Here is a 27,808-nt window from a genome sequence, read left to right on the forward strand (position 1 = left end):
GTCTGTCTCTCTGTAAGAGGGGAGCCCAGCTTCGTACCAAAGGACTTCTCAGGACCAGCCTGAAGGCAGGAATGGTTGGTGTGAGTTGTGGTTGCACAGGTTTTGTGAAAGATTTCTACTTTCTGAAACACGATATCAAGACTTTAGTTTGGGTATTTCCCATGCAGGTTAAGTGATACTTAAATCTTTAGCTCAGTTATACCTAGAGAATGTTTTTCTGAAAGCTTATTTTCACTTTCTTTCACTCTAAGGCTAATTTTTAAATATATGGCTAAATAAGGACTTGGGCTTCCCCGATAGCTCAGTTGGTAAAGAATCTGCCTGCAATGCAGGAGACCCGGTTCAATTCATAGATCAGAAGATCTGCTGGAGAAGGGATAGGCTACCCACTCCAGTATTCCTGGCTTCCCTTGTGGCTCAGCTGGTAAAGAATCTGCCTGCAATGCAGGAGACCTGGGTTCTATCCCAGAGTTGGGAAGATCCCCTGGAGAAGGGAAAGGCTACCCACTCCAGTATTCTGGCCTGGAGAATTCCATGGACTGTATCATCCATGGGGTCACAAAGAGTCAGACACAACTGAGGGACCTGCACTTTCTTTCACTTTCACTTAAACAAGGACTTAGGCCAAACCATGAACTGAAAACCAGGGTATAAACCTTAATTTATTGAACCTCACCTTTTTTTGGCACATGCTAGTTTTTTCAGTTATATATATATATTATTTTTCATATTCTTTTCCATTATGGTTTATCACAGGATATTGAATATAGTTTCCTGTGCTATAATTTAGGAACTTGTTATTTATCCATACTATATACAATAGCTTGCATCTGATAATCTCAACTCCCAATCCATCCCTCCCCTGCTCCATCACCCCTTAGCAACCACAAGTCTGTTCTCTGAGTGTGTTTCTGTTTTATAGGTAAGTTGATTTATGTTATATTTTAGATTCCACATGTAAATGATACATTTGTCTGTCTGACTTACTATGATAATCTCTAGGTCCATCCATGTTGCTGCAAATGGCATTATGTTCCTTTTATGGCTAAGTAATATTCCATTTGTGTGTGTGTGTATTCATATATATACCGTATCTTCTTTTTCATTCATCTCTTGAAGGACATTTAGATTGCATCCATGTCTTGGCTATTGTGACTAGTGCTGCTATGAACATATGGGTGCATGTGTCTTTTCAAATTATAGTTTCATCAGGATATATTCCCAGGAGTGGGACTGCTGGATCATATAGTAGCTTTTAGTTTTTTGAGAAACCTCCATACTGTTCTTCATGGTAGCTACACCAATGAACATTCCAACCAACAGAGTTCCCTTTTCTCCACACACATTCCAGCATTTGTTTTTTGTAGACTTAAAGATGACCATTCTGACTGGTATGTGATGGTACCTTATTGTAATTTTGATTTGCATTTCTCTAATAATTAGCGACACTGAGCATTTTTTCATGTGCCTATGCTCATCTGTACATTTTCTTTGGAGAAACGTCTATATACATTTTCTGTCCATTTTTTTATTGCTAGCAGCACTTTTTTAAACTGAAGTAATAACAACCTTGACTTTTTTTGAACAGCCATATCTTGTGAAGCACTAGCAGGAACCAAAATTTCATGTTTTCTAAACTGAGTATCACTGCAGACTATTTCTAAACTTGAACTTTAAAACTTCATTGAGTCTCTGCCTCCAGTTAACCTGGTTGTCTCACAGGAAGGGGTGTGTACCTTGATATCCAGTGTCCAGAGTCCTGACCCATCTCTTGGCTTCTGTTGGATGGAAAAGGCCAAACTTCCATAGGAACTAATGAAATCACATTTTTGTCTTTCAGGTTCAGTATTTCTTCAAGATCTTGGATAACTAGCAGTGTAGAAAGTAAAGCAGTCACAGGTTGGGGCATTTAGACAAGAGTGAATCACGCACATGAGGAATGTGTTCATTCTTTTATTGTCCATTGTTTTAACCTGACTGAATACAAGATCAACAAGAGCACTGTACTCCTGGCAATTATGACATATGTTAGAACATGGATTTTTGCACTGTAGACAACATTCAACATCAGTCTATGGGGTACTGCATTGCTTTTTATAAAGTCCAAAATAAAGATTTATTTTCAAACAAGTGACTTTGGTTTATTTCATACATTACACTTTTTCTTGCAGAAAAAAATAAAATTGTACAACTGCATAAATATAAAATTCTTCCACCATGAAAATGGTTAAAACATTCATAAAGACACAGCACCAGCATGTGATGCCTCCAGAGAAAGGAAAAAAGGAAAGTGAAAGAAAAGGTACAAAGCAAATGAATCGGCCCTATCACTAGCCAAAGTGATGGGCGCTCCGGATCTCACCCACAGTTTCAGAACGGACTGGAGGACGGGAAAGGAGAAGTCAAGATGGCATTCAGGACAAAGCACAACGCCACCCATCACCTCTGCGTGTGTTTCCATAGTGACACTTAGAGTTTAAAGGGCAGTTCCCCCATGACAGCCCACCCCACCCCCACCCGGACCCAGGAGAAAAAAAGAGAAGACCTAACACCACAGGAAAGGACTATGGAGTGTGTTAAAAACGCTCATCAATGGGCTGTTATATTTGAAAGAGCCAAACCCAAAGAGGAAGAAAAAAAAGGTACCATGCCAGTTTTATTCCCATTGAATATTTACACCTTGGACAGCAAACCTTGCTCACATAAAGTAGAAAACGGATACGATAAAACATGGCTTGAAAAATGACCAGAGTGTGCACCTAGAGTACTGTACACTAAATAAAATACACAAGGCAGCAATACTTAGGGGTCAGAAACACTGCTTACTACAAGTCAGTTATGGAATCATAATTTACAGTAAAAATGGGCACGTCCCAAGGCTCAATTTTTATTTTTTCTTTTGTCATTTACAGTAGAATAAATATTTTGTTGCTATTGCTACACTTTAAATTTACATTCTAACCTATTAAATGCAGAAAGCTAGTGTAAAGCATATAGATTAAGTGTAGGTCCCATACGTATGACAGTTTGTTCAAGACTAGTAGGTTTTTGTATCTTTTTTTTTAAACTTTTTTAAATGGCTAGTGGGAAAGATGTGTGCTTGTGATCAGCTCTTAACTTCAATTTTTACATCAAAGCGTCCCTGAAAACGGTCTTTCTCACTGTACCCAATGTTCTCACCATACGCCTTACACTCTATGCGGATTTCAGTGTCCATGGTGAGGTTGGTGAACTGCACGGCCAGGAGAGGCTGCAGGTACTTGGGCTGCAGGAGCTTGCCGTAGTAGGGATAATACTGCAGAGGGAAGCCAGGGTAGCCACCCAGTCCAAAGTACTCTATGCTTCCAACTTTTTCCTTATCTTCGTCTCGCTAAAAAAACAGAGAGGAAATGAGATTTTAATGGCCCACATCCTGGGAATCACTGTTTGTACTCACACACAAATGAGACTGTCAGTCCCACAGAGCTGTCTGCTAGAACACCATCAGTCATTCTCTAAGATGTCAGCTCAAAGCCCCTCCGGGAGGAGGTGAACATTAACCACTGGAGGCTGTGACACATCTGACATACACTATATCTGACACATATGCAGCCTAATCCATAGCAGCCTTGAGAAATGGTCCTCAAAGGAGACTGTGCTCATTGTACAAACGGGAAGCTGCGGCAGAGGCCAATTAAGCATCTCTACAAGCTAACACAACCTTCCAGAAATGAAGCCAACACCAAAAGCCAGAAACTCTTCAGTATGGGCCCAGTGGATATTCTCAGTGACACTGTCTCTGAAAGTTTAACTGTTTGCCTTGCACTTTCTTGTGTCCATTTCCTTTCTTGGTGCTAACATAAAACTGGACTGTTTGGAGATTCCTTTTATTCTATTTAAAGGAAATACACATTGATGGTTACCTTCATATTTTTATTTTTATTTTTTTTAAAGAAAAACAAGAAACAGCTTTTCAGTGTAAAATTGTCAATTGGAAAAAAAAACATTGGCCTGAAGTTTTTAGCACAATGTGGGCTAGTTCACCTCTCAGATCTTTAAACCAGTATCCCAGTGGATTAAGTTTGTTTCTTGTTCCAGTGGAGAAACTGACAGTTTTATTCTTGTTACATCTTACAGTTTTGTTAAGTTTTACCCAGTGTACCTACAACTCAATTGGCTGAGACTAATTCCTGGAAGCAGTGTTTCTTATTTCCATGTTAAAATTTTACCTCTAATTTAAAACCATCTCATTTATTCTCCCCTCTCCCCCACCCACCCTCAGTAATTCAGAAGATCTCCTTACCTTGCCAGTGCACTGAACAGGCAGGACATATGGATTATACTTCATCACTGGGTAAGTCTCCAAGGACTCATTCTTGGGAGGCTAAAAATAAAACCAATGTTGGTCAGTAAGTTTGTAAATAATTTTTTTTATTTCTGAAAAAGAAAACTAAAACTTGTAGCCCAAACAAGTACACTTTTGTCAGCTGAAGTAATAACCAAACACTTGAGGCCAGCAGAATGAATGACTGCCCTAACCAATCTAGGAAAGGTCATTCATTTTCTTGAAAATAATGGCCCAACTTTTGTTCTAAATGGAACTTCTAATGGTAACCCATTATGTGCTCTATTCAAGAACTCTGAAAAATAAGAGCCAACTCAGAAATAATCCTCTTTTCTCATTTGCTAAGATTAAAATTAGATGGAAAGGTGGGTTGACATTTCTGTTTTTATAAAACTGGGCTTTCCTCCCGAGCCATGAATAAATAATGCCATCCTTCTCCTTCAAGCATGCTTTCTTCAAGCAAGCTTTCCCTTTTTAAATCTCCAGTAGAGGCACTGTCATTTAAGTCCCAGTTTTGTTAGGAAATTCCAGCATGTAAAACAGATAAAGGTGGCACTGCCCTAAATGAAGGGGTCTTGTAAAGGGGCGAGTTCATTGAAGGGACCCACAGTACACTTTGAAAGTTAATGGCTCAAGTGATATCCAGGGCCTGCCCTCCTACATCCTAGCTCAAATCCACCTCATAAGACGTGTGAGGAACGTCTATTCCCTGGAACACAGCCGCTTGCCTACTCACATCGGCAGAGCATGAGTCTTGACATGAGCTGTAAACACACAGTCTAATCAGAGTTAGATAAAAGGGACAATTTTCTGTATCAGTAAGGGACTTTTTGGTACCATTCTTTGTTTTGGAACACAAAAAGATGATCATCTAGATTTAACTCTCTTGGAACTTTCTGCCAGCAATAGATTTATCTTTAAAATATGTCGAGAAAATGTTGACTAACAAAGTAGTTACTGGAATCTATCTTCATGGAGGAGGAAACAGGTACATGAAGATGTGGAGTTCTACAATGTCTATAATTGCAACAACAAAAGAGTTTGGGATTTGGAATGGGGTGCCAGTCAGAAAGTGGTGATGGGTAACCAAGGGGAGTCCAAAGCAGGGGCGCTTGGGCGGGGGGAAACTGAAAAGTAAGAGTAGCTGAATTCATAACTTTAACAGAATATCTTTATAAATATGGGAAGAGATGTGAATCATAACAGACTAGAAGTACCGCCTCTGGGGAGGACAAATATCATTCAGCATCTATAAAGAGAAATTACCAAAATTACCAAAAGATTCAAAGAGCAAAGATCACGATTAGTCCTTGGGACACACTGCACCAATTCCTTTCACTGCTAAATACCTGGTTTATCTCGGTGAAGAGCTTCCTAGCAATATGACCATCAACTCTGTGTGTGATGTAATGGCTCTCACCCTTTTTCTTCCATTATATCCTAGTCCAGACTTCCCTGGTGGCCCATTCAGTAAAAAAAAATCTACCTGCAATGCAGGAGACCTGAGTTTGATCCCTGGGTCAGGAAGATCCCCTGGAGAAGGAAGTGGCAACCCACTCCAGTATTCTTCCCTGGGAAATCCCATAGAGGAGCCTGGCAGGCTACAGTCCATGGGGTTACAGAGAGTTGGTCATGACTGAGTGACTAAACCACCACCATCCTAGTCTAGGTGGAAAGAAGATTTAAAATTCTGTTGAGCGATACATAAATTTCTGTGGGCAGTCCATCAAATCAGCCAGCCATCTACCCACTCATCTATTTTTCCCTCCTGTGGCAGTGAGGGAGTTTTGATACATCCTTCAGTTATGATAATAAAACTTTTCATCTCTACATTGACTTTTTGAAAATATTATTCATGGGTAACATTGTGGGAAAAAATAGCATGTAACAGAAAGCTGATGAACAAAAGAGCCGGATTCCAGAATGAAGTAAATTTGTTCATTTAACTCTGTATTCTGTAGTCAGTTCCTATCAGAACCAAAAACTACCCTCTTAGTGGTGATGCTCATATGTGCAAATGCAAGAAAACTTATGGAAGAATGCATGCTTAAGAGAAAAGGATGGCATTTTTAAATTCATGATCTGGGGGAGAGAATGAACTTAGCAATTTTATAAAAGCAGAGGTAACACCAATACAATTTTTCCTTCTAAAGAATTACTATCATCCCACTAAATGGTGAATGGAGGCAACTTGCCATTTTTTGGTGATCTCCAGGAATACTTACCTTATATGGGCTGCAATAATGGCAAAAGCCAATGGCATTGTTATAAAAGTTCAACCTAGTATTCAACTAATTTTACAATGAAGGCTTCATTCAGCAAAAGCAAAGATTTTTTTTCAGATGATGATAGCATTTTTTTCAGATTACCAGATACTTTTTTTTTTTTTAAATACTGTGGCCCCTAGGGTACCAAAACTGTACAGAAAGAGACTGTACAGGCAAGTAGGTTTTAAACTTAGAGATAACCTGTTTCTCTTTTTACTTTTAAAGAGTCTATATAATTACATTATAGAAATGCAGAACAGGGCCACTGGACTGATGTCAGAATTTGGCTCTGCCACACAGAATTTCTCTAACTTTAGGAAATAGATTAATGACCTAACTCTAAGAATTTCAAGAGGGATACAGAGGTTTTCAATGTTACTCTACTGAGGGGCTTTAAAACTGTTACTGAGGATCCTTTAAAAACTCATTATAGTCTATTCTTCTCATACCAGTTAAGGACTACATCTAATTGTGATGGCTCATTGAAATTCTGTGATTTAAAATAATACTTGCCTTAGGTTTGAAGCCCAGAACTCGGTTGAGCTTTATAATAATACATGGTTTGCCCTCTTTGTAGCCGTAAGTTTCATCATTTATTCCAGAGCAATTTCCCAGCCATTCAAGCTTGAACCTGCAGACTTTTCGCTCTCCTTGTTCGTTGTTAAATTCTCCTCGATCTTTGAGTTCACTGGGCACATCTGAAAATGCAAATGCCATTTTCACATTATACTGACAATTCCCTGTGCATTATTGATAAAGGACAGGGCTCTCTTTCCTGCCACAGTGACTACTTCTCAGACAGGGCTATCCTGCACCTACTGTATCGCCTAAATTAAGGAAAGATTTCCAGCAAGCAATCTCTCACCTCTGCCCTGACCTTAAAAAGGTGTTTTTACCAAAAGCACTAGCCAGTACCTGACCCCACACCAAAACGGCATAGTACTCTACAGCGCCTGATGAGCAAGCACATGATGTCTGCTCTCTGACAATATTTCTCTTTCTTTAAATAATGGAGGACTCTGCTGTTTAGAAGACTGAAAGGAAACTGGATCTCTCTTCATGGGTAGCATTGTTTGCACAGGTCAGCATCAGCTTAGCTCAATAATGGGGATGTTATAATTAGAACAGAAATTAAAAGGACTACCAGTAATTTTCAGAACTAGAAGTTTCTTGGTTGAGATTTCTTAGAGCTTTGCTGCTAATGAACATGGTAAACAGTAAAAAGTGAACAGGAAAGAATTGTTTTTCCTTTTCAACTACCATTCAAGGTTTGAAAAAAATGTTTTTTGAGTTTTTGCCTTTTAACACTGAGTTCTTATAAGTGTTCGTTCGATGGGGAAAATTTATAGCTGCGTGTTTTAAATTGAAAGTCTTAGGAAAAAATAAATGAAAATAGAATTCAAAGTTAAAGGATTCTGTAGGAAATTGATGCAAATACCATAAATTATGTATGTGTATGTACATATATATACTTAAAATATATATATATATATTTTTAAGTCCACAAATTAACTATTTTCCCTTCCCATAGTAAAGTACCTTAATTCGGTCCATCTCCTGAAAAGAGATTCACTCTATCATATGGAATGGATTTAATCATTTTATCAGTTAATTATTACAAAGTAAGATGAAAATCTCATTTAAATTCAAATGAGAAAAATTTCATGAAGATGTTTCTTTTAAATTACTAAATCCTTTCAAAATAACTTAAAATGGCAATTTACCCCATATTACACAACCATCTGCCATATAAAGAACAGGAGTTGAATGGAATTAGAAAAACTGATTATCACCTAGTAACTCACAGCAGCATCTTATTTGTGATGGGTATGAAAAAAAGCTGGGAAATTCATACTTCAGGGAGCAAGGGGGAGGATGTGTGTTTGTGTCAATGGCTTAAGGAAACTAAGAGCCATTCTTTACACTCATCAGTCATTCCCTTATCCAGATGCTGAGCTGCACAAGACATATTTCATTATCCATCCTGGCCAGGGTCTTTAAAATATACCCTGACCATAAACTCTCCTCCATCAGTTCAGTGTGGTTATAGCTAATCACACCAAAGGGTCATCTGGCTGAGAGAAGGTCCTATGAACTCTTCTATAGGGGCCAGGGGGCTGGGGGGAGGGAGTGGGGCAGAAATCTGGAAATAAAGGCAATTATGTTTCTCAAAACCAATGTATGTAGGAGGATCATAACTGTAATATGGTCTTTGAGTCTGATCAGTAAACAGAGATGCCTGGCAGTTTTCAAAACACACCTTTCAAATAGGGATTAAAGTAACACTTGCCACTATACAGTTTCACTGTATCCAAGCTAAACCCATAAAGTCTTTCTGCTTTAAAAAACAAACAAAAAAACAGTTCCTCTCAATATGGTCAGAGTTAATCTTTTAAATACTTCAGGAGGATCTCTCAATCATTAAATAACAAATTGAAACAGAAGATCAGAATTAACCAATCATAATCATCCAAAGCATGTCTACTTACTGCCACAATCTTCAAAAATCATATCATCCTTCTGGGCTGAATCTCGGTACTTCTTCAGGAAATTATCTATGTTATCCACATATGTCATATAGCTCTTGGGATCATTAGGACGAAAGCCAATTTCAGTCTTTTGGATCTGAGGAATCTGTGTTAATCCTAGACCAGGTAGAAAGTTAGAAAAACAGAGAAAATCATGAGTGGGGAGGCAATCAACCAAGATACTGCAGACTCTCCACATGTAAAACATACTTTGCTAATGCATTCTGGCTAAAAAGAAATCATGAGTCAACCAAGATACAGAGGAGCAGACTCTTCACATGTAAAACATATTTTGCTAATGCAGTCTAGCTAAAAAGAAAGGCTTATGAGACTTCCCCAGTGGTCCAGTGGTTAAGACTCTACCTTCCAATGCAGGGGCTGTGGGTTCAATTCCTGGTCAGGGAACTAAGGTCCCATATGCTGCAGTGTGCAGCCAAAAATAAAAAAATAAACTGGGTTAAATTCTCTCTCACGTGAAGTCCTTTCTCTGGCATTTAGGTTAAGTACATAAGTACCAATGACTGTGTCTTAATTATCAGATATCATATAAGTTCCTCAACAACATTTCATGATATGCATATTTCTATTTTATGAATGAAACACTTCTTGCAGAGAAGGGTTAAGTACCTGGCCCAAAGTCACAGAGGAAGTGGTGGAACCGGAATTCCAACCCAGGCATGCTGTACTCTAAAGCCTATTCTCTTTCCAGTTTTCCTTTGTGCCCAAGTTAAAAAAAAAAAATGCACTGCAAGCCAGCATCTCACGCAGATGGTTCTTCCTTCCCTAATGACACATAAGACTGAGCACAGAGGTCTTCCTCCATATTCCTTTTAATCAATGAACTTATGACCACTGAAAACTGCAGGCTTAAAGACTACTCAATAGAGACCATATGCATCTTTTAACCTAAACTGGAGGAATATGGAATTTATGTGTTTCTCCAGCTTTCCATTCCAAACATAAATGGTTATTCTGAGCAAGTCAAGTGCCGGACAGGCTAAAAACCAAAGTATGTATACCTTGGGTTTCCACTCTTCAACGACTTTTTAGATTCTTTAACTTCTAAAAGGCTCTGCCATTCACATGACTTCCTAGATAGACATTTGAGCAATGCTACACAGCACTGTCTCAGATAGTGACTGGACAGTCAATCACAACATCATTCTATTCTAGGACTGCCAGATAAAATATAAGATGCATAGTTAAACTTTATTTTCAGATAAATCGTGAATAATGTTTTATACAAGTATGTCTTATGTAAAACTGGGGACATACATTAAAAAATTATTCATGGTTTACCTGAAGTTCACATCTAATTGGGCATCCCGTATTTTTATTTGTTAATCTAGTAACCCTATATGAAGCCCCAGTCCCAGACTTGCCCTCTTAGTGTTGGACACAGAAGGAGCCTCGTCATCACAGTCTTTCAGGGTAAGCTCCATCGCTCTCGCGTAGGGGCTTATTAAATGTGCAGCCTCGCAGACTCTGCTGGGGACCTGCCAAATCCCCGTCTCTAAGTGTGCAACTGGGGACTCTCTGCTTACCAAGCTCGAAGAGATCCTTAAACACTCTTGGTTTGAGAACTACTGCTTTAGAGGATGAGAACCTGGGTGTGCCAGTCCTGACCCAATGACCTCATTAAAGCAGAAGTGATGACCACAGGGTAGTAGCCATGTGGTGGTTTAGTCACTCGGTCGTGTCTGACTCTTGTGACCCCATGGGCTGCAGCCTGCCAGGCTCCTCTGTCCATGGGATTCTCCAGGCAAGAATACTGGAGTGGGTTGCCATTTCCTTCTCCAGGGGATCTTCCCAACCCAGGAATCGAACCATGTTCTCCTGCATTGCAGGCAGATTCTGTACCAACTGAGCTACAAGGGAAGCCCATTTAGCAGCACCATTTTTGAGGCTTCAGACCAGGTTTCAGTAGGGTCTGGGCTAAATGACCCGTTATTTTTCCTCATCATTAACGATGGCTTTGTGCTTCAAAAGTAATTAAATAATGAGGCTGGGGAGAGCTCAGGACTGAATGGGCAAGTTCTTTTGTGCCTGCAGTTACCTAGAGGCATGGAAATGATGAAGACAGGCAACGTGAGGGTCTGCAGCTGGGCAGAGAGAGTGCTCAAGACAAGCTATGAGTGACATTGAGAGTCATCTCAGAAAGGATAATGGAGAACCTGAAGAATTTCGGGGGGGGGGGGGGGAGTGTCAACAGTGATAGAAATGAGTCTAAAGGGAAGAAGCAGGAAAAGAGTTCTGTTAAAAACAAAGGTTACTACAGTTAAAACATTTTTTATGATGCTCACAAACCATAGAATATCATATGACTTCAAATATACTCTAAATATACTCTAAAAAATGTTTTTCTATTGATACATTATTAACTTAGAAAATTGGCATTGTGATTATTTATAGTACAAAAAGAGGCCACATGATAAAGATGATAGATACATACATGCAAATATAAACAAACAGACTGCCACTGGGACTGCCTTCTTGAGCTAGAGCAGTAGACAGGGCTCCTCCCAGCAAAATGCAGAAAGTCTAGGAGGGAGGCTTGTTGCTGGTCTGCGTTGTAAACAAGACACTAAGTCGAGGTGACTTCCCTGGACCTGGGGACGAGCAGAGGCAGGCCCAGAGCTAGAGGTTTCACAGAACTCAGGGGAGGGGATGTTCTCCTAATCCTGGAGTCAGGAGGGAACACAGCCTCGGGGGACATTCGCTGATCTCGGGGCGGGGTTGGGGGGACACTGAGATAGGCAGCGCACAGGGCCAGAGAACTCAGAGGCAAATGCCGCTGAATGTGTCGGGTATTCTGTGTGCCTGCAAGGGGGTGGGCAGAAATGGACTAAGATCTGTGTGCATAGGGTTAAACAGTGTTCCCAGGCTTGGGAAATAGAGGGGCAGGAGAGCAGTGGACAGATCGAAGAGATGAGACCAAACATCAGAAGACAAGGGGTGGTCTCCCCTCAACTTCAGGAAGGAAGGAGGTGGGGAAGAACCGGCTGGCTGACTGCAAGGACATCAGCCTGGTGAGTCATGGTCTCTCTGCAGAGCGGTGACACAGCAAAAACACAAAACACTAACAAAACGTCCAGGAGCCTGGTGTGAGATTTGGAGCATCTCACCCAACAGTTCGAAAGGTCACTCTGAGAGCAAACATGGTCGCCTCTCAATGGCGAGGTGAGGGTCACCCGGCCAGTGTTCCCTCTGGCCCGGCTGCAGCTCTCCTCCCCAGCAGTCTGCCCTGCACTTTCTGGCTGCGTCTGCATTTCTCTTCCCTGGCTGCTCCACCTCCTGGGGGTGTATGTGTGTATGAGCACGAGTGATGTACTTCTCCGGTTCTCCCACAGCAAAAAGGAGAGCAAGAAGAGGAGGTGGGGTTCTGCGGAGAGCTGTCCTTTCCCTCTCAATGCCGAGTGCAGGGTCCCCACTGTTAAACAGACCAGGTGACACGTGTGAGACCCCAAAGCATTAGCTCCCTTCACTCAGTGCTCTGGCTCTTTACTACCAAAAGGGCACAGCTAGTGAGTTCTTCAGCAGTCTGAGAGCTCTGGTGAAAACCAAATTCATGCCTATCCAGAGACTTGTACCAGTGACCCTTTTTTTTTTTTTTAAATAATATACTGGAACAGAGTAGACCACCTTGGTAGCATCCAAGGCTAACCCATTTCTAGCACCACAATTTCTTTAGCAAACCTGGTTCCCCTCACTCCTGCAACATCATGCAGAGCTAGTGATCGAGTCTGCACACCAGCGATTCTTATTAGAAACGCTGCTATTAATCATCTAAGATCTGATTAATGAAAATACAGATATTACTATTACATGCACAATGGCACCAATTGCTCAGAAAAGAGTTATACACCATGGGTCTTGTATCCACCAATTCCCAAGAGCCCAAATCCTTCAGAGGGTTTGGCTTATGATCAAGCCTGTATGTTACCATATGAGAGACATGTAGATCAAACACACTTGAAGAATCTGTGTTCTGCACCGAGAAACATCACTAATGAAATCAAGGATGTAAGAAGTGAAATGGACAGGTAAGCTTTGGGTCTTGCCATCCTGTGAGTTGCCCAGTTGGATAAGACCTTGGGCCAAAGTTGGCAGATGGAGTCCAGGAACAACAGACCAACCCTCGGGGAACACAGCCATGTCTCGCTGTCTTCTCTAGGTGAAACTTGGAGTCTGCGCGATCATAGAAGGTATAACTAATATAAGCCTCAGTGACTATCCTTTTAAGATACCCAACTTCTGATCTAAATGTTCCTTCCAGAAAAGCATGAACCATTTGGGTTGAGGTCATGCAATCAGCTTCTCTCTCTAAACCCTAAGCTATGGGAGCACACAGAGACATAATACACAAATACCCAGGAGGCCACCCCAGAGTCAAGTGCGGCTCTCGCCTCCTTGGTATGTTCTTCAGCTCCCTTTCCTCATATTTCTGGAAGGCCCCTCACTCTATCAGCCACCACCTCTGTCTCTTCTCTTTTCTTTGTCTAGAATCTGCTAACCTGAGAATTTCTCTTCCTGCAAGCTATCAGAGAGCAATCCCCTGGACTGTTCTGTTCTGGATAATCTTAATTAGGAGAGTTCTCTGATGAGATTTTCTCTAAACCATTAGGAAAATTCCTACTAATTTCTCTAAAGCAATTAGATACTCAAAAGAAGCAGAGGAAGGACCCTTGACCTGGTATCTAAAGCCTTTAAAACCATTTATATTATCAGACTAATTTTCCATTAGTCTGGGATAAAAAGGGATAGAATTGGATTTGGCAACTTCTTTATTTTCTTGGGGCTTCCCTGGTAGCTTAGGGAATCTGCCTGCAATGAGGGAGACCTAGGTTTGATCCCTGGGTCGGGAATATCCCCTGGAGAAGGAAACAGCTACCCACTCCAGTATTCTGGTCTGGAGAATTCCATGGACAGAGGAGCCTGGCGGGCTACAGTTGATGGGATCACAAAGAGTCATCTTGAGTCCATGAGCAAATTTCTCAACCATGACCCTCTCCAAGGACTACACAAATCCCTTCAGCTGTCCGTCTCCACAATGCTCACTCCTTGGTTGTGAGTTATAGCTCTGGATAAGGACAAGCTTTGTTTGCAATAGTAACTCTCAGAGGCCAAAGACAGCAGAATACCCAATTACTGACCTGCAGTTTCAAATTATATTCTGGGAAACAGACCTAACCTGCTTCTCCAGTCTTCTGAACTTGAACCTACATGAACCACACTAAGTTCTGGACAGCCTAGCCTTCAACTGATCATTTGCCATAAATTACAGGCTATTATCGAGTCACCCGAAAGGACTGAAATGAGAATCTGGATATTTGAAGCTTTAATATTTGGTTTTTAATTTGTGTGTCAACTTCACATAAGATTTGAAGTTAAAATAATTTAAAAAAAAAAAAAAACCTTTTGGCTTTACACTTGACTTTCAATTACATTGACCTCTCCTTTGGTTCCCCATTTCTTGAGAAACAAATAAGGAAAACACATCACCATGGACTTTAGTAGGGTTCAGAGCAGGAGGGGTCAGGGGAAAGTAAAAGAGGAAGGGAAAGGAAAGAGAAAAGAAAGACTGTTCATTAAGAAAAGTATTTTGCTTCTAATTAGGTTTATAATGTAGCAAGCTTATAATGTCTCCATCTACTTATGAGTTTGAAGTATTTAAACTAGAATGCATTCATCTTAACCTTGCAAAGTTACTCAAAAGGAATTCCAAAGTACAGCTGCTTGTGCCTGTCATTTATTACAACCAATAAATTACTAGGCCAAATACCCTAAATAGGAATCACTTTCCACAGAAACCTCCAGAAGACAAAAAAGTGCTTATAAAGGTAGCCTTGCACATACTACATACATATTGGTCTTCTGAACATTCCAAGTAGAATAGTAATTTTCCACTCAAAAAAAAACCGGGAACGTGGTTTTATACACATAGTCACACACATCTAGGTACAAATATACACACATACATAGGCTTCCTTGGTGGCTCAGTGGTAAAGAAACCTGCCTGCCAATGCAGGAGATGCAGGAGTTGCAGGTTTGATCCCTGGGTCAGGAAGATCCCCTGGAGGAGGAAATGGCCACCCACTCCAGTATTCTTGCCTGGAAAATTCCACAGATAGAGGAGCATGGCGGAGTACAGTCCATGGGGTCACAGAGTTGGACACTACTGAATGTACACACAAACATGCGTGTGCGCGCACACACACACACACACACACACGTATCCCTCCTTCAAATGCCACTAGGATATTTATGGGTTTTGATTGTTGCTTTTAATTTTTATTTTACCTATGCAGGATTAATACCAATTTACCTAACAAAAATACAATGAGGGCACAGGAAAAAAGGTGCCACTGTACTTTCTGGAAACCAGTCACTTAAACCTCACTTTCTGCCTCTGATTTGCTTTTGACTGTGGCCTGGGATCAGTGAAGTCAATCCCCCTGCTGCTGGGCAGGTTCACATCTCCACCCTCCCCAACCCTCAAGAATCTCAAGAAGCTGCTCTCTTTGAAAAGTCTTAGAAAGATGAGTTGCTGGACTTTCTCTACAGCCTATTTGGGTGTTCAATAACCCTCAGTGTATGGAAATCTTTTCTCCTAAGTTAAATGACGTGCACATTGGTTGAAGGCTCTTCTCCATTTATGGAATTATCCTATATCATCAAACATTTTTTTTTCCTATAGTTGTATAATCATCTTCAGGTGAGCAGAGAGAATTACTGATATTTAATTCAAGGGCTTTATCTTAGATACACCCGGAATTTCACAGGGACATAGCTTTAATATCTTGTATAGCTCATTATTATGCTTGTTCTCAGTAAAATAAATTATAACCACTTTTATAATGGAAAACTATAGTCAAATCTATCATATTAATGATGCTTTTTTTTTAATCCAAGGCCAAACTGATGAACAAGCACACACAGTATTTTGATTTTAGATACAAAATTTGCTAAGTGACCAATATCCTAAAATAAGACACCACATTGAACAGGATATCTGATGATGTCTACTCATGCATGTTATATGGGGAAAGATACTTTTCTGGTTGGAAGCCACTAGGTGATACCTCCCATTTCCCCTTCATCTTCCCAGCTTCTCTCATCTTGTCTGTCAGATGAGCCCTGGGGTCCTGAGATTATTAGAATGAGAGCATAGAACAAGCACAGATATCAAGTGCAACACACAGTATTTTACCACAGACGTGGAGGTAGAAATGGAGGCTGTAAGGTCGATGTTCTTTCCACTACCACCTTCCCCAAGCCCTTCCCTCAAAAGAGAGCAGCAGAAAAGCCCTACATGAAGCTTCAGATTCATCTCCCCACTCCCATCTCTATCTCTGCATGAAATTTGTTACCTGGTTCTATTCACCAGAGGTCTTTGCTCTGCTCAGTCATCTAAAATGAGCATATGAAGTAAGACATGTTTTTCTGTGACTCCAAGAATATTTTTAAGTTAATCAGTAGGTTTCCTATGCACCTGAGCTGACATGATTAATCGTACCTTTAACTTTAGACTGGAAGAAAAAGCACCCTGGGTAGGTGAGTCGTGAAGGCCAAACAGCCAGGCTCACTTAGAAGGGAACCTGGAGTTTGCTGTCCTCAACCCTTTACCAAACTATCAGTCTGGGCAGGAGCCCCTGGAAATCCTAGTGCCCCCAATGCCAACTCATCCATAGCCTCAGACTCTGGCGCAGGTTGGCAGGACCCATTTGGAGGAGGGAGGAGAGGCAGATGAGGGAACTGGGTGCCAGGCGGGGCCTGGAGGGCATCAGATGTTCATCATTCAAGCTCACAGATCAATGGAATCTAACGAAAGAGCAGAAAAACATCTTGCTAGCACTCTGAAGTAATAATTCCCCCAAAGTATAAGGAAGCCAAATGTGTCCAATTCCCCCTTTTGAAATTTATTAAGTGAAAGAGACTAAATACAGTGTGATACAGTTTGGAAAGAAAAAAAAAAAACGAATTCTGAGCCTGAGGTAATGACTTCTCAAGAACTCACTGGAATTACAATGAGATTGGAATTCTAATGCCTTGACAAGATGTTTCCCAATCAAGGTGAAGTGAAGTCTGCTGGTGGTGGCTGTGTGGTCTGCTGGTCTCCGCCCACCCTATTCCCCTGCCTCCATGCTGGCTACACTTCCCACTGAAAATATGGGCCTTTTAAAATGAATTCTTCCTACGCTGAGCCATCTTTACATCAAAACAAACAAAAACCTGCCCACAACTTAAGAGAAAGAGTACACATCCATACCTGCTCACCAGGAAGCAAGGTGGCTAGGAATCTCCCGGACCCCCTGACTAACACACAGTGACCTTCATTTCGTTCCCCCGTGGCTCTGTGAGTGCAGGGCAGGGTGGAATAGGGATGGAAGGGGAGACTTTTCCCTTACACTACTGGCCAGGCAGCAAAAAGCGCAGGGTCAAACCAGGGGCAGGCACGGTGAGCGTGCAAGTGCGTGTGGGCACGTGGGTGTGCCTGCTGCCCTCTCCTGCACGTTGACAACTGCGTCTCTCTCCAGACCCAACACCCTTAACATATGAGAAGAGATGCCACTGACCAATGCTGAGGATTTTCTTAAGAGGGTCCCCCAGGGAGGAAAGCTTGGCAGGGGTGAACCCAAAAGTGGGGGTATTTTAGAGGGAGAGAGTAGGACCAACACGATGTCACTTAAATGTACTTAACCATTTTTCTTAAACATGTTCCCTGACCCAGATTCTCTCACTCTCCATGGAAAGCTAAGATCCTATTATTGTTGTTTAGTTGTTAAGTCCTACCCAATTCTTTGTGACCTCATGGACTTTCGTCCCTCAGGCTCCTCTGTCCATGGGGTTTCCCAGGCAGGAATACTGGAGTGAGTTGCCATTCCCTTCTCCAGGGAAGGAGAATGAAAATCTAAGTGTACAAAATATCCATGTTATATCATCCAAAGGCTACAAATACTAAATTCAATATTCAAAAAGAAGACACTCTGCTTCCAGTGAAATGACAGGGCTATAATAAAATAGAGGTACCTGTTAACAGCCACAATTTACCTAGTACCATGAGATTTGTGACTCTAAAGTACTATTCACTTTACATATATGTAGTATCTTTTTAAATTCTTAATCCCCATTTTGTAGATGAGAAAACTGAGGCTTAGTGAGGTTAAGTACTGTGTGGAATGGTGGGACTGTGTCCAGCACCACAGCCCCTGCCTGTCCTTTTCAGGTCAGTTTTATTGGGAACTCATGTGTCGTGGCTTGCGCCCTCGAGAGCTGTTCTCACATTTAGGTTAGGCAACATGAAACTGCCAATAGGTAACCATTTTTTGACCCACCAAAATAGCAAATTAATATGTTTCAACATAAAATCTCAGCAGCCCTTGCCTTCCAGGCTGAGTAGGCACTTCTGTTTCAATGTCACACAGCAACAGGACTTTGTAAGGAATATTATAGCCACTATTGGCTACAACTGGTCAGGGCAAGAAACTGTACATTATCTATTTCTTTCTTACATTTTTCTCCTGTTCAAAGATTTATTCCTTGCCCTGAGACTTTTGTGTTTAGCCCCGCAGCTTGTCCAGTATTATAGACAAATAGATGCAAATGTTCTGTATAATTGCCACTGCTTAATTTGGCCACATTCACACATGTTATTTAGAAGAGATCTGGTGACAAGGTATTCCAGTGTGAAAAGGGCAGTCAAACCTCAGTCTGGTCAGGTTTGTCTTCATGACTTAAGTTCAGTTAATAATAGCATTAATAAGTCTTTACATCTTTAAATGACAGACCACCTCTTTCACACACTCACTAGGTTCATTTGACTTAAATACACACTTTCCCCCTTTTAACGGTCATGAAAAGAGAGGCTTAAAGATATTAATTTGAAGTAAAAAAGTTTGCCAGTGTTTCTATACAGATCTTCAGTCTGTGGCCTGAAGAAATAGTTATTGCCTACCGAAAATATACATTCTTAGGATGTGTTAAACAGAGCCCGGGAGGGTCCCTCAGAGCACTCGGGGAGAGTCCACAGGCTATGCTCCTCGATTCTCGGCAGCGAGTGCTCTGCCGACCTGGCCACCCCGCTCAAAGGCCACTGTCACTTTCCAATGAATGTTATGTCCCTTGAAAAGGCGAAGTTTGTAAAAGGAAACCTGGCCTAGCCTCTCCTGGCAAGATGATGGGTGAGGAAAAGGAGAGAGACAGCGACATGACAAAGAACTGGAGGGGGTGGAAGGGGGTGGGATGGAGGGCTGAGGAGGACTCTTCTGTGACTCAGACCAAAGGACAGGAATGCATATTTCCAAGATGAGCCACCGGCATTCCTTTGGAGAAGTGACTGTTTGTCAGGTCAGTCCAACTGCTGTGAGGACACTAAATATAGGTACTCAGAACATGTCTTTTAGGAAGGGGCTGGAAGGAAGGGGAGGGAGGGAAATGCAAGGTCATTTGTAAACCCTTACTTCAAAGGTCTGGCTGTTTGACTCTTTCTTTTTGAAAGTGACTTCCCCTTCTGCAGAGAACATGAAGAATTTTAATTTTATTACGGATTGACAACTGGAAGTTTTAAACTGGAAATTTTCTTCAGGAAATTAAAGAAAATGCTTGACTTTGGGGTCACCTTGAATATAAGAATTGTTAGAAAATGGCATCATGATTGAAAATTAGCTCTTAAGTGGCAAAAAAAAAAAGAAAAAAGAAAAAAAAGTCTACACAGATTTAAAATTATGACTTCTAATGCTACCATAAAAGCTGAAGCAGATGTGAACATGAAAAGACACACCACGCTTTACTGTCACCAAAGCCAGTGTCCAACATGTTTACTTAAGAGCCTACATTTCTCTGTACAAACCAGAATTCCTGCCTCAACCTTTCCACAGACCCACCTCTTTGAGGAAACAGTTGTCACAAACTGTGAATTATTTAGCAGGTTTAAGTCATTTTATATACTTACATGTTCTCTTTTTGTCACTTCCAAAATCCCCAAGATCTAAATTTACCTGGAAATATTTAGGATTTTTCTTACAGTAAAGGACTATTTGACTTGGGGCTAACAAAGAGTGTTTTCCACCTCCATATTCTGAAGATTTTCTTCCAAGAGTCCTTCTCAGGCCCAAGGAGGAGGAGGACATGACAAGCCTGTGACTGGCAGCCACACTTGATCAAGGCCGCTCAGTCCCATGAAGATGGCCTCGAGATTGTCACCTCAATACAGCTGTTAGTAAACCGTTGCCTGGAGAAAGTGGAGACGGGACACATCACTGCCACCCCTGGTGGCAGCCTCAAGGTCATTGACCATGTGGGAACCCGGAAGTTATGCAACATTTCCTCTCTGGAGGTCCTCCTGACAATGACTTTGAGATGAGCCAGACAGTACAATCACTAACAGAATAATCGAGTGTGCTGGCTCTGCGGTCTCGTATTGGGTCAGTGTCAGGCATAAGGGCAGTGGGACTTCCCGGGGTTTAGGGACCGGGGAGGACACACATGCCTACAGGGCAGGTCAGTCTACAGTGACAGCATTCACACACAGCAGGACACTCGTGTGGCAGCCTGCATTTCTCAATGATAAGCTCTTTGTGGCCTCAAGTTTTCAGAGCTAAAGGAGACAGGTACTTAACCTGCAAAGGGGGCCCAGAAAGCCAGTAAATAATATGCCTATTAAACAACAGGCATAAATACAGGAGTGAAGAGAGTGTGCCTTGTTGAAGGTCAAGCTGCCCGTCAAGAACAGGTGAAAGAATAGACTCCTGAAGTCAGGGCTCCCCTCCCTGGGAGCTGGTGGCCATTTCAGAGCTCCTCATCATCCCTAAAAATAAGTTAACCTTTAAAAACGAGAGCCAAAGTGGTTTTTTAAAGGATTTATCTGAATCATAGTCCCCTCAAGCAAGTGAAAAATATGTGTGTGAGCTGGAAAGGCCCCATGACGAGCCCTCTAACCAACCCCTTGGGTATGAGGGACGATGAGAGCAAGGCTCTGGTCAGGAGTCACAGAGCAGGTGAGCACCAGACTGGACAAAGGACCAGGGCTCTTTTCCCTCCCAGCAGAGCTGGGAAAGTAAGATGTCTGCAACCCCAGCAGCACCGCCTGCAATGCAGGTAGAAGAGCTGACTGCAAGAGACACAGTCCCCATTTTTCCTTCCCAGGCTGGCTTTACCACCACATGACAAATGTTCATAAGAATGTGCTCAGATAATATAGCTATTGTTCACAGGAGTGTTATATCAGTTGAAAAAGTGACCCTCCTTTCACCTCCAGAAGAAAACTGAACATATTTACATTCATTTTACCTGGTGGGGCCACTCGGTCCTGATATGTGGGCTTGAATTCGCTGATGGTGAGCAGCATCACTTGGATGGTTCCGATGAAGATGCCCGCCAGGCAGCCATAAAAAATGACGTAGAACAGAAGGATCTTAACTGCAAGGAGAACAGACAGAAATACAGAAGGCTATGAAGCAGTCCCATGCGCAGAATGCAGGGCGAACCTTGCCAGAGATGAATGAATTTCCTTCCTGGCTTCCCCTCTAACCTGTGTCTTCAGAGTCTCCTTTCCCAACCTTGATCAAGAGTCTGCACCTCACTCCCAGACTGTGGGGTAAAAACAGGGGGACAGGGAGTCCTCCATTACAATGTACCTGTATTGCAGGATGGTTAAGGGTAGAATGAATATTCAATGAGAACTAAGATTCTTTAGGAAATAATTTTATTCCCTAAATTTAAAAAAAAACTGTCATGAAGATCATTAATAAAACCTAGGGCTGTGTTTGTGTGCTTATGCAATGCCTTTCAAATATGACAATATACTCCCTTAGAGAATGATGTTTCCTTTGCTTGTTTATCCCTTGACATTTCAACACTACAATCCAGGCCCTGATGCTTCTCCAAACATTTGAATGCCCATGAGTTTTTATGCTGAGAAAGAGTGATGAATGCTGAGCAAGCTGGCGAAGCTCTCCTGACCAAGTACACCGTCTTTCCTTTCAGGGGCACCAAACAAGGGAGGAGAAAAGAAAAAAGAAGGACCTGTTATGGTAAAATGGCAAGTAGAAATTTTTATTTCATCTTCTGACTGGACTCAGATTAAGGACTAATAAAACTGACTTCTCTTCTTCCCATAGTTCACAGGATAACAGAATGGAAGCCAAAATAGCTGCAAAAGTAAAAAAACAAACAACAACAAAAAAAAACACACACACAACCAAAAACAAAACCCCAAAAAACAAACCTTGAAGCCCATGGACTGGAATGAGGGTATCAGTTACCAGTTTACAGGGATTATCTCCCAGATTAGCCGCATAGTAACAGGCTGTACTAGGCATCGCCGGGCTGCCCTGTGCCAGCCAAACACTAAATGTGAGGGCAGCAGTGGGAACAGGGTTATCAAGTCTGAAACATGACTGCACAAAGGAGCCTTAAGTTACTTCTCAAAACGTTCAGATCTCCTGCAGTAAAAGCTGGGGTCTTGGGAAAAAGCAACAGAACAAAAGTATTATTGAAGTGTGTGTGTATGTGCGTGAAGGAGGTCAGGAGGGAGTGGGTTCACTGTGGCTGGAATTAGCCAGGTTTGCCTTCTGTGTATACTTCAAAGCTCAACTTTTCTATCAGCGATAAATAGTTCAGGGGAAATGATACTCAAGAGTTGTTAAAACAAGGAAAATCCACATAAAACCTACAAAAAATGCTTCACCATAATCCTTTTTCTCCTCATTAAAGAAAAAAAAAAAAGAAGGAAATGGGCAAAGACCCACGCCAAGATAAGAAGAAATGAAAAGACTGCACAATCCAGAACTACAGCTGCCCAGCTCAATCCATTCCTCCCCGCAGGACAAGAGTTAAGTGCTGCATTCGGTATCCAGGCAGCAGTAGGCAAATGGCAAGGCTGTGACGTCAAGAGATCTGGAAAAATTTTCCAGTGAATGCTCCTAAGAGGTGCAGGAGCTGGTGTAACACGGTCAACTCGGTTCTTTGTTGCCCCCACCCTAGGCACTTATAGCCTAACCACAGAAACGTTTAACACTCATTTCTGGGGCTCCAGATACCCGATTCTAACAACAGGAGGAGGTACAGAATTGAGGCTACAATTTGATTTAAAATACAAGTATGACTGGGGAAAAACAACTCATTTTGCAAGCACACTGATTCAATCTCAGGAGATACACCCTCCCCTATCTGCCCAACACTGTACCCTCTGGGAACTGTGCTGAGATGTGTCTGAGTCTCCTGCGTTGGTGCTGTGAGGTCACTTGGTTAGAGCGGGCAACAAGGTGTGGTGGGGCGTAGGCAATGGGGGCCAACACGCTGGCTCCAAAAGAAAAGCCAGGTATATTGTACAGACCTGACAGGGTGACGCAGAGGGTACACTTTAGACACTTTTTTCCCCCTTTTGAAGCAATAGTTCTTCCTTTAAAAAAAAATAACTAATATAGAATTATTCCAATTAAAAAAAAAAAGAGTACCTTCAAAAGGTCATATGCAGAAGGGAAAATGATATCTGGGCCCAGGGGTCAACATAAACACCTACCAACGCCTGTATTAACTTAACCAAAAAGTAGACAGCACTGGGCGATGTGCGTGCTATGCTCTCTCCAGCAGGTGACAGGCAAGGCTCTTGCGTCCATCTTGGTGAAAATCTACCTACAAGAAGAACTGAACCAAGGGCAACCTGCCCTGGTCTCAAGGGCATCCATGTTGGGCCCAGGACTAGAAAGGTGGCGTTTTCTCCACAGGAAGACACGGCTGCTGCCGCCTTCTCTGTCTACGAGAGGCTCTGTCATTTCTTACATGGCCAGAAAGGAGGAGACATACTACTGCAAAAGAAAAATTGGATTTTTTAGCCCAGCACCTCACCTGCATCTTGGAAAATGGAAGGCAAGATGAACCATAAGCATCACTCATGTCTGCATTCATGAATCAGTGTATCGACACTCTGCTGTATGTAGTATCAAGACACAAACATCAACACACACACTCTTTCTCTCTCTCTCTCATATGGAGGTGCTGTCAGCTTACAGAACAAGTGCTTCCATACTGCCTTACCCTCTAAAACATTATTCTGGAATTGGCATGAGGAAAAAAAGATATTTTATGAGAGGGAAAAACACTAGAGGGCCAATTTTACAATATGCCTAGAGTCGATGTAGCCCCTAGCCCCTGATGAAGCTGCGGTCAGATCATCATGGTAGGAACCTCCAGTGAATTTGGGAGAAGGGAGCCCATCCTGCAGCACGCCCCTCAGACCTCACTCAAGTTACCAAGAGTCACTAGGAGATGGCCCAGGCTGGGAGCTGTTCACTCCACAAACACCCTGAGTTCTCCAGGCCTTCCCTTCTACGTTAAGAAAACACAGAGAGCTATCATTCTGCATATGAAACTATGGCAGTGACCCTACTGAAGAATACAGTCTTCCCAAAATAAAATACAAAATACAAGCTGCAAGCCATCACCTTAAAGACCTGCATTCAACATGCTCAGGGATACCTACGCTTCTCAGCACAGGTATGGGATAAGATTTCACCTTGACTAACCTTGAAGTGTGATGCATTATTAACCCTTTACTTTTCAAGCAAGAGAGACCCATTACAGGCTGCTTTTTTTTTTCTCTACAAAAATCGTACACTCCAGGTTCTTCCATTTCAAAATGTCAGCCAAGCGCTATTTCCCTGACTCATTCTCCTGCCGATGCTCACAGAGCCTTCCAATCAGAAGAACCACATCAGCACCTACCCAGGGCTCCCTCAGTGGCTGCAGTGGCGGGGCTAGTGGTGTCGGTGATGGTGATGATGATATTAGAGAAGGAGGGGGCAGTGATGCAGGAGGGGGGAGTTCCCTCCCTCCTTCCCTCTCTCTTCCGCAGTCACGACTCATATTCAGATTTGCCTACAACTCTGCCCTTCAAAATGACCTTACAAAAAAAAAAAAGTCACCCTTCCCGAGTAGAGAGGTGGAAGACAAGTAAGGTATCTAATTAGCAAAGGAAAAAAAAAAAATCTATCCAGCCAAGCAACAGGCTACCCCAAATCTTGTAAGATGACCTGTTCTGCCTTTATGCTATTTATTTCTTACACCCAGGCACCGATTCTGCCTCTCTGAAAACAAACCGACTTTTGCCATGTTTGGGGGCCCAAAGTTCAGAAATGGAGTCCTGACATAGAGCTTCCAGGGCCGTTTCTGGGCTGTGATGACTCCAGCGTAGGTCATCGGTGGGGAGATTCTAGGTCTCGCTACGAAATACTGCAGTGTATGGATTCTGTCACCGCCGCCCCCCACCCCCGCCTTCTGAAGTACATATTTAGACTAGAAGAAAGGTGCTATAACACACAAACTCTCCTGCATTCGATCCGATTTCCTTCCTGCGGTTCTCTCAGAGCCTCAAATTTCATTTTTAAGGACTTGGGACACGACTGTAAGGGAGAGATAGATCAACTCTCCCACCGCCGGACCGTTCCCAGGACGGAAGGGCTCCAGTGATGCTCAGATAGGCTACAACTGACCGAGACCGCCACAATCCACATAACGCTCTACCTGGCTAGCTCCCATCCCCGCCCGCGCCTATCCCGAGGACTCCGCATTCCGCACAGGGATGACAAGCCCGGGCCAGGGCAATCGAGCAGCGCTCACCACCCGAGCCCGCTGCGCCCTCGCCAGCGCTGAGCGCGCCGAGCGGTCCGCAGAGCCTGCGCGGGGGATGCGCCTACCCGGAAACACTAGGCGCTAGGGGGGCAAGGGCTGCGGACCCCGTACTTACACCAGCTGCCACCGGTCCTGCCCAAAAACTCCTTCTTCTCCGAGTTCCAGATGAATTTCTTCCAGCTGCCCTCCTCCTTGGCTTTTCCGCGGGCCATGGTGGCGGGTCAGCAGCTGCCGCAGGGACTGAAGATGGGTGACTGCGGCGTGCGCCCTCGCGTCCTCCCGGGCTGCCGTTCGGCGTTCCCGGCCTGGCTCTCCGCTGGCTGCTCCCGCCGCTGGCGCTGCGGCTCTCTGAGTGCCAGACGCGCGGCGGAGAAGCAGAGTCAGGAGCGGCAGGAGGGGTAGGCGGCGGCGGCGGGGGCGGGGGCGGAGGGAGGAGGGAGGGACTGCGCGCGCTGGGCGGCTCCGAGCCCCGCACCTATTGGTGGGCGCGCGGCCGCTCGCGGGCTCTCTTTGGTCCGCCACGCGCTCCTCTTGCCCTTGGAGGGGCGGGGGGGTGGGAGTTCGGGGCCCGCAGATGCCGCTCCCGCAGCCACCAGGGACGCGTGTACGGCCCCCACCTCCTGTGACCTCTGCAGAAACAGGCAGGGACGGGAGAAAGTCAGAAGGAAGGACGGACAAAAGACAGCCGTCCGCCAAGAGTCGAGAAATTGGCAGGGGCGCACGCCCTACCTTTACTATATACCGCGCGGGGCGGGGCCTGCGGCCCGAAGGGGCGGGCGCGGGGCTGGCACAAAGGAACCGCGGCGGCAGCGGCGGCGCGAGGGGCGGGCTGAAGAGCTGGGGCGCGGAGCCGGGATTGGGGGGGGGGGGTGGAACGGAGCACCCCCCCCCCTACCCCGCGCAGCCCCATCCTCGATCCGGGCTGGGCACAGACCCGCCGTTTCCGTAGTGAGCTGCCCTGCACCTGCGTCGCCCGGCGCCCTGCAGGCGCTCGGGGTCCCCGGCCTCCCTCCGCCGCCGGTCCCACCCCTTCTAGGCCCTGCTGGGTGGGGGAAGGTCACTCCCGGACGCCTGAGAGTCGGGGACTCTGCCCCGCTCCGCCCCGCCTCCCGGCTCCTGCACCTGCCGCCGGCTCCGCGCTCCCGGCTGCTGCGGTTGCAGTTCCGGCCCGTCCCTCTCCTTCCAGGCCAGCCCAGTCGGCCGCCCTGGCTCCTGACTGCCTCGCTGTGCTCCTTGTGGGCGGCCTGAACCACCTCAAGCTGGACAATTGCCAAACCCACCCAGGGCGGCAGCCCGGATCCGGGGTTGGGAAGGGGTGAGGTGATGTAGGAGGCCGACCGGTCAGACCCCAGTGGGTTGTTCCCTGGGAAACCAGTCATACTGCCTGGCTGGCGGCTCACACCGGTCTAGACCTGGACGACAAAATCTGCAGGTGACCCAGCCACCCAGGACTCCTCTTGGCGCCGAATCGGTGCCTGGTATTGTCACGGACATGGTTTTATGCCCCCTTGGGGGTACTGACCACTTTGTTCTTCTATAAAATACCGAAGACCTAAAAGGCTTAGGGAAGTCCAGTTCAAACGGCGAGAAGTTGCAAGGCAACCTTGGCACCTATTATTCCTTCCCCTCCTTTATCCCCTGTGCCTCACATGAAAAGCCAGACTTCTTGGTTTCATCTACTCTGCTAAGCCCCTGAGCAGCCTCACATGTCCTTCTCACGGCAGTGACACAGCAGAAATCAGCAGGGCAGCCTCTGCAGTCAGGGCAGAGAAGCCCCATCCCCAGGGGCAACCTAGCCCATCCATGGAAAGCAGATTTCCCATCCCCATATCTAGAAAGCCATACAGGGGGATGCTTGTCGGGGTCACCTTTTTGTCGCCAAGGTCAACCTGGCAGGTCTAAGGACAAGCTTGAATTGATGTAGTGTGAGCTCTTTCCCATGAATCCTTCCCAAGGCCCACCTACCTGACCTGGGCAAACCTGAAAATTCCTGAAATGCAGAAGCAGCCATCCATCCACCCAGCCCCAGTGGGGCTGCTGCCTGTAGGCCTGGGTCAAGG

General features: G+C 44.0%; 2 protein-coding genes and 1 non-coding gene across 5 annotated transcripts in view; 1 reads left to right on the forward strand and 2 right to left on the reverse strand.

The window, feature by feature from the left end:
* The window catches only part of NME7 (NME/NM23 family member 7), a 232,121-nt gene extending 229,991 nt beyond the window's left edge, over positions 1-2,130 (forward strand). For all 3 annotated transcript variants that reach the window (XM_020874155.2, XM_020874156.2, XM_070474350.1), the window contains one exon: positions 1,841-2,130. In XM_020874155.2, coding sequence (XP_020729814.2) covers positions 1,841-1,873 — 33 coding nt within the window. In that variant the 3' untranslated portion in view covers positions 1,874-2,130. The remainder of the gene's footprint in view (positions 1-1,840) is intronic.
* On the reverse strand, positions 1,941-26,044 carry ATP1B1 (ATPase Na+/K+ transporting subunit beta 1). Its single transcript, XM_020874161.2, has 6 exons — positions 25,864-26,044; positions 21,408-21,536; positions 9,081-9,236; positions 7,105-7,289; positions 4,283-4,363; positions 1,941-3,370 (listed from the first exon to the last, which is right to left on the reverse strand). Exons 1-6 carry the CDS (start codon positions 25,958-25,960, stop codon positions 3,107-3,109), a joined length of 912 nt encoding a protein of 303 aa, XP_020729820.1. The 5' UTR covers positions 25,961-26,044; the 3' UTR covers positions 1,941-3,106.
* LOC139037580 (small nucleolar RNA SNORA66) lies at positions 12,736-12,868 on the reverse strand. Its single transcript, XR_011490463.1, has one exon. It is a non-coding gene; the product is annotated as a small nucleolar RNA SNORA66 (small nucleolar RNA).
* Positions 26,045-27,808: the final 1,764 nt, after the last annotated feature.

This window comes from Odocoileus virginianus, chromosome 11, assembly GCF_023699985.2.
Source record: "Odocoileus virginianus isolate 20LAN1187 ecotype Illinois chromosome 11, Ovbor_1.2, whole genome shotgun sequence".
NCBI classification, from domain to species: Eukaryota; Metazoa; Chordata; class Mammalia; order Artiodactyla; family Cervidae; genus Odocoileus; species Odocoileus virginianus.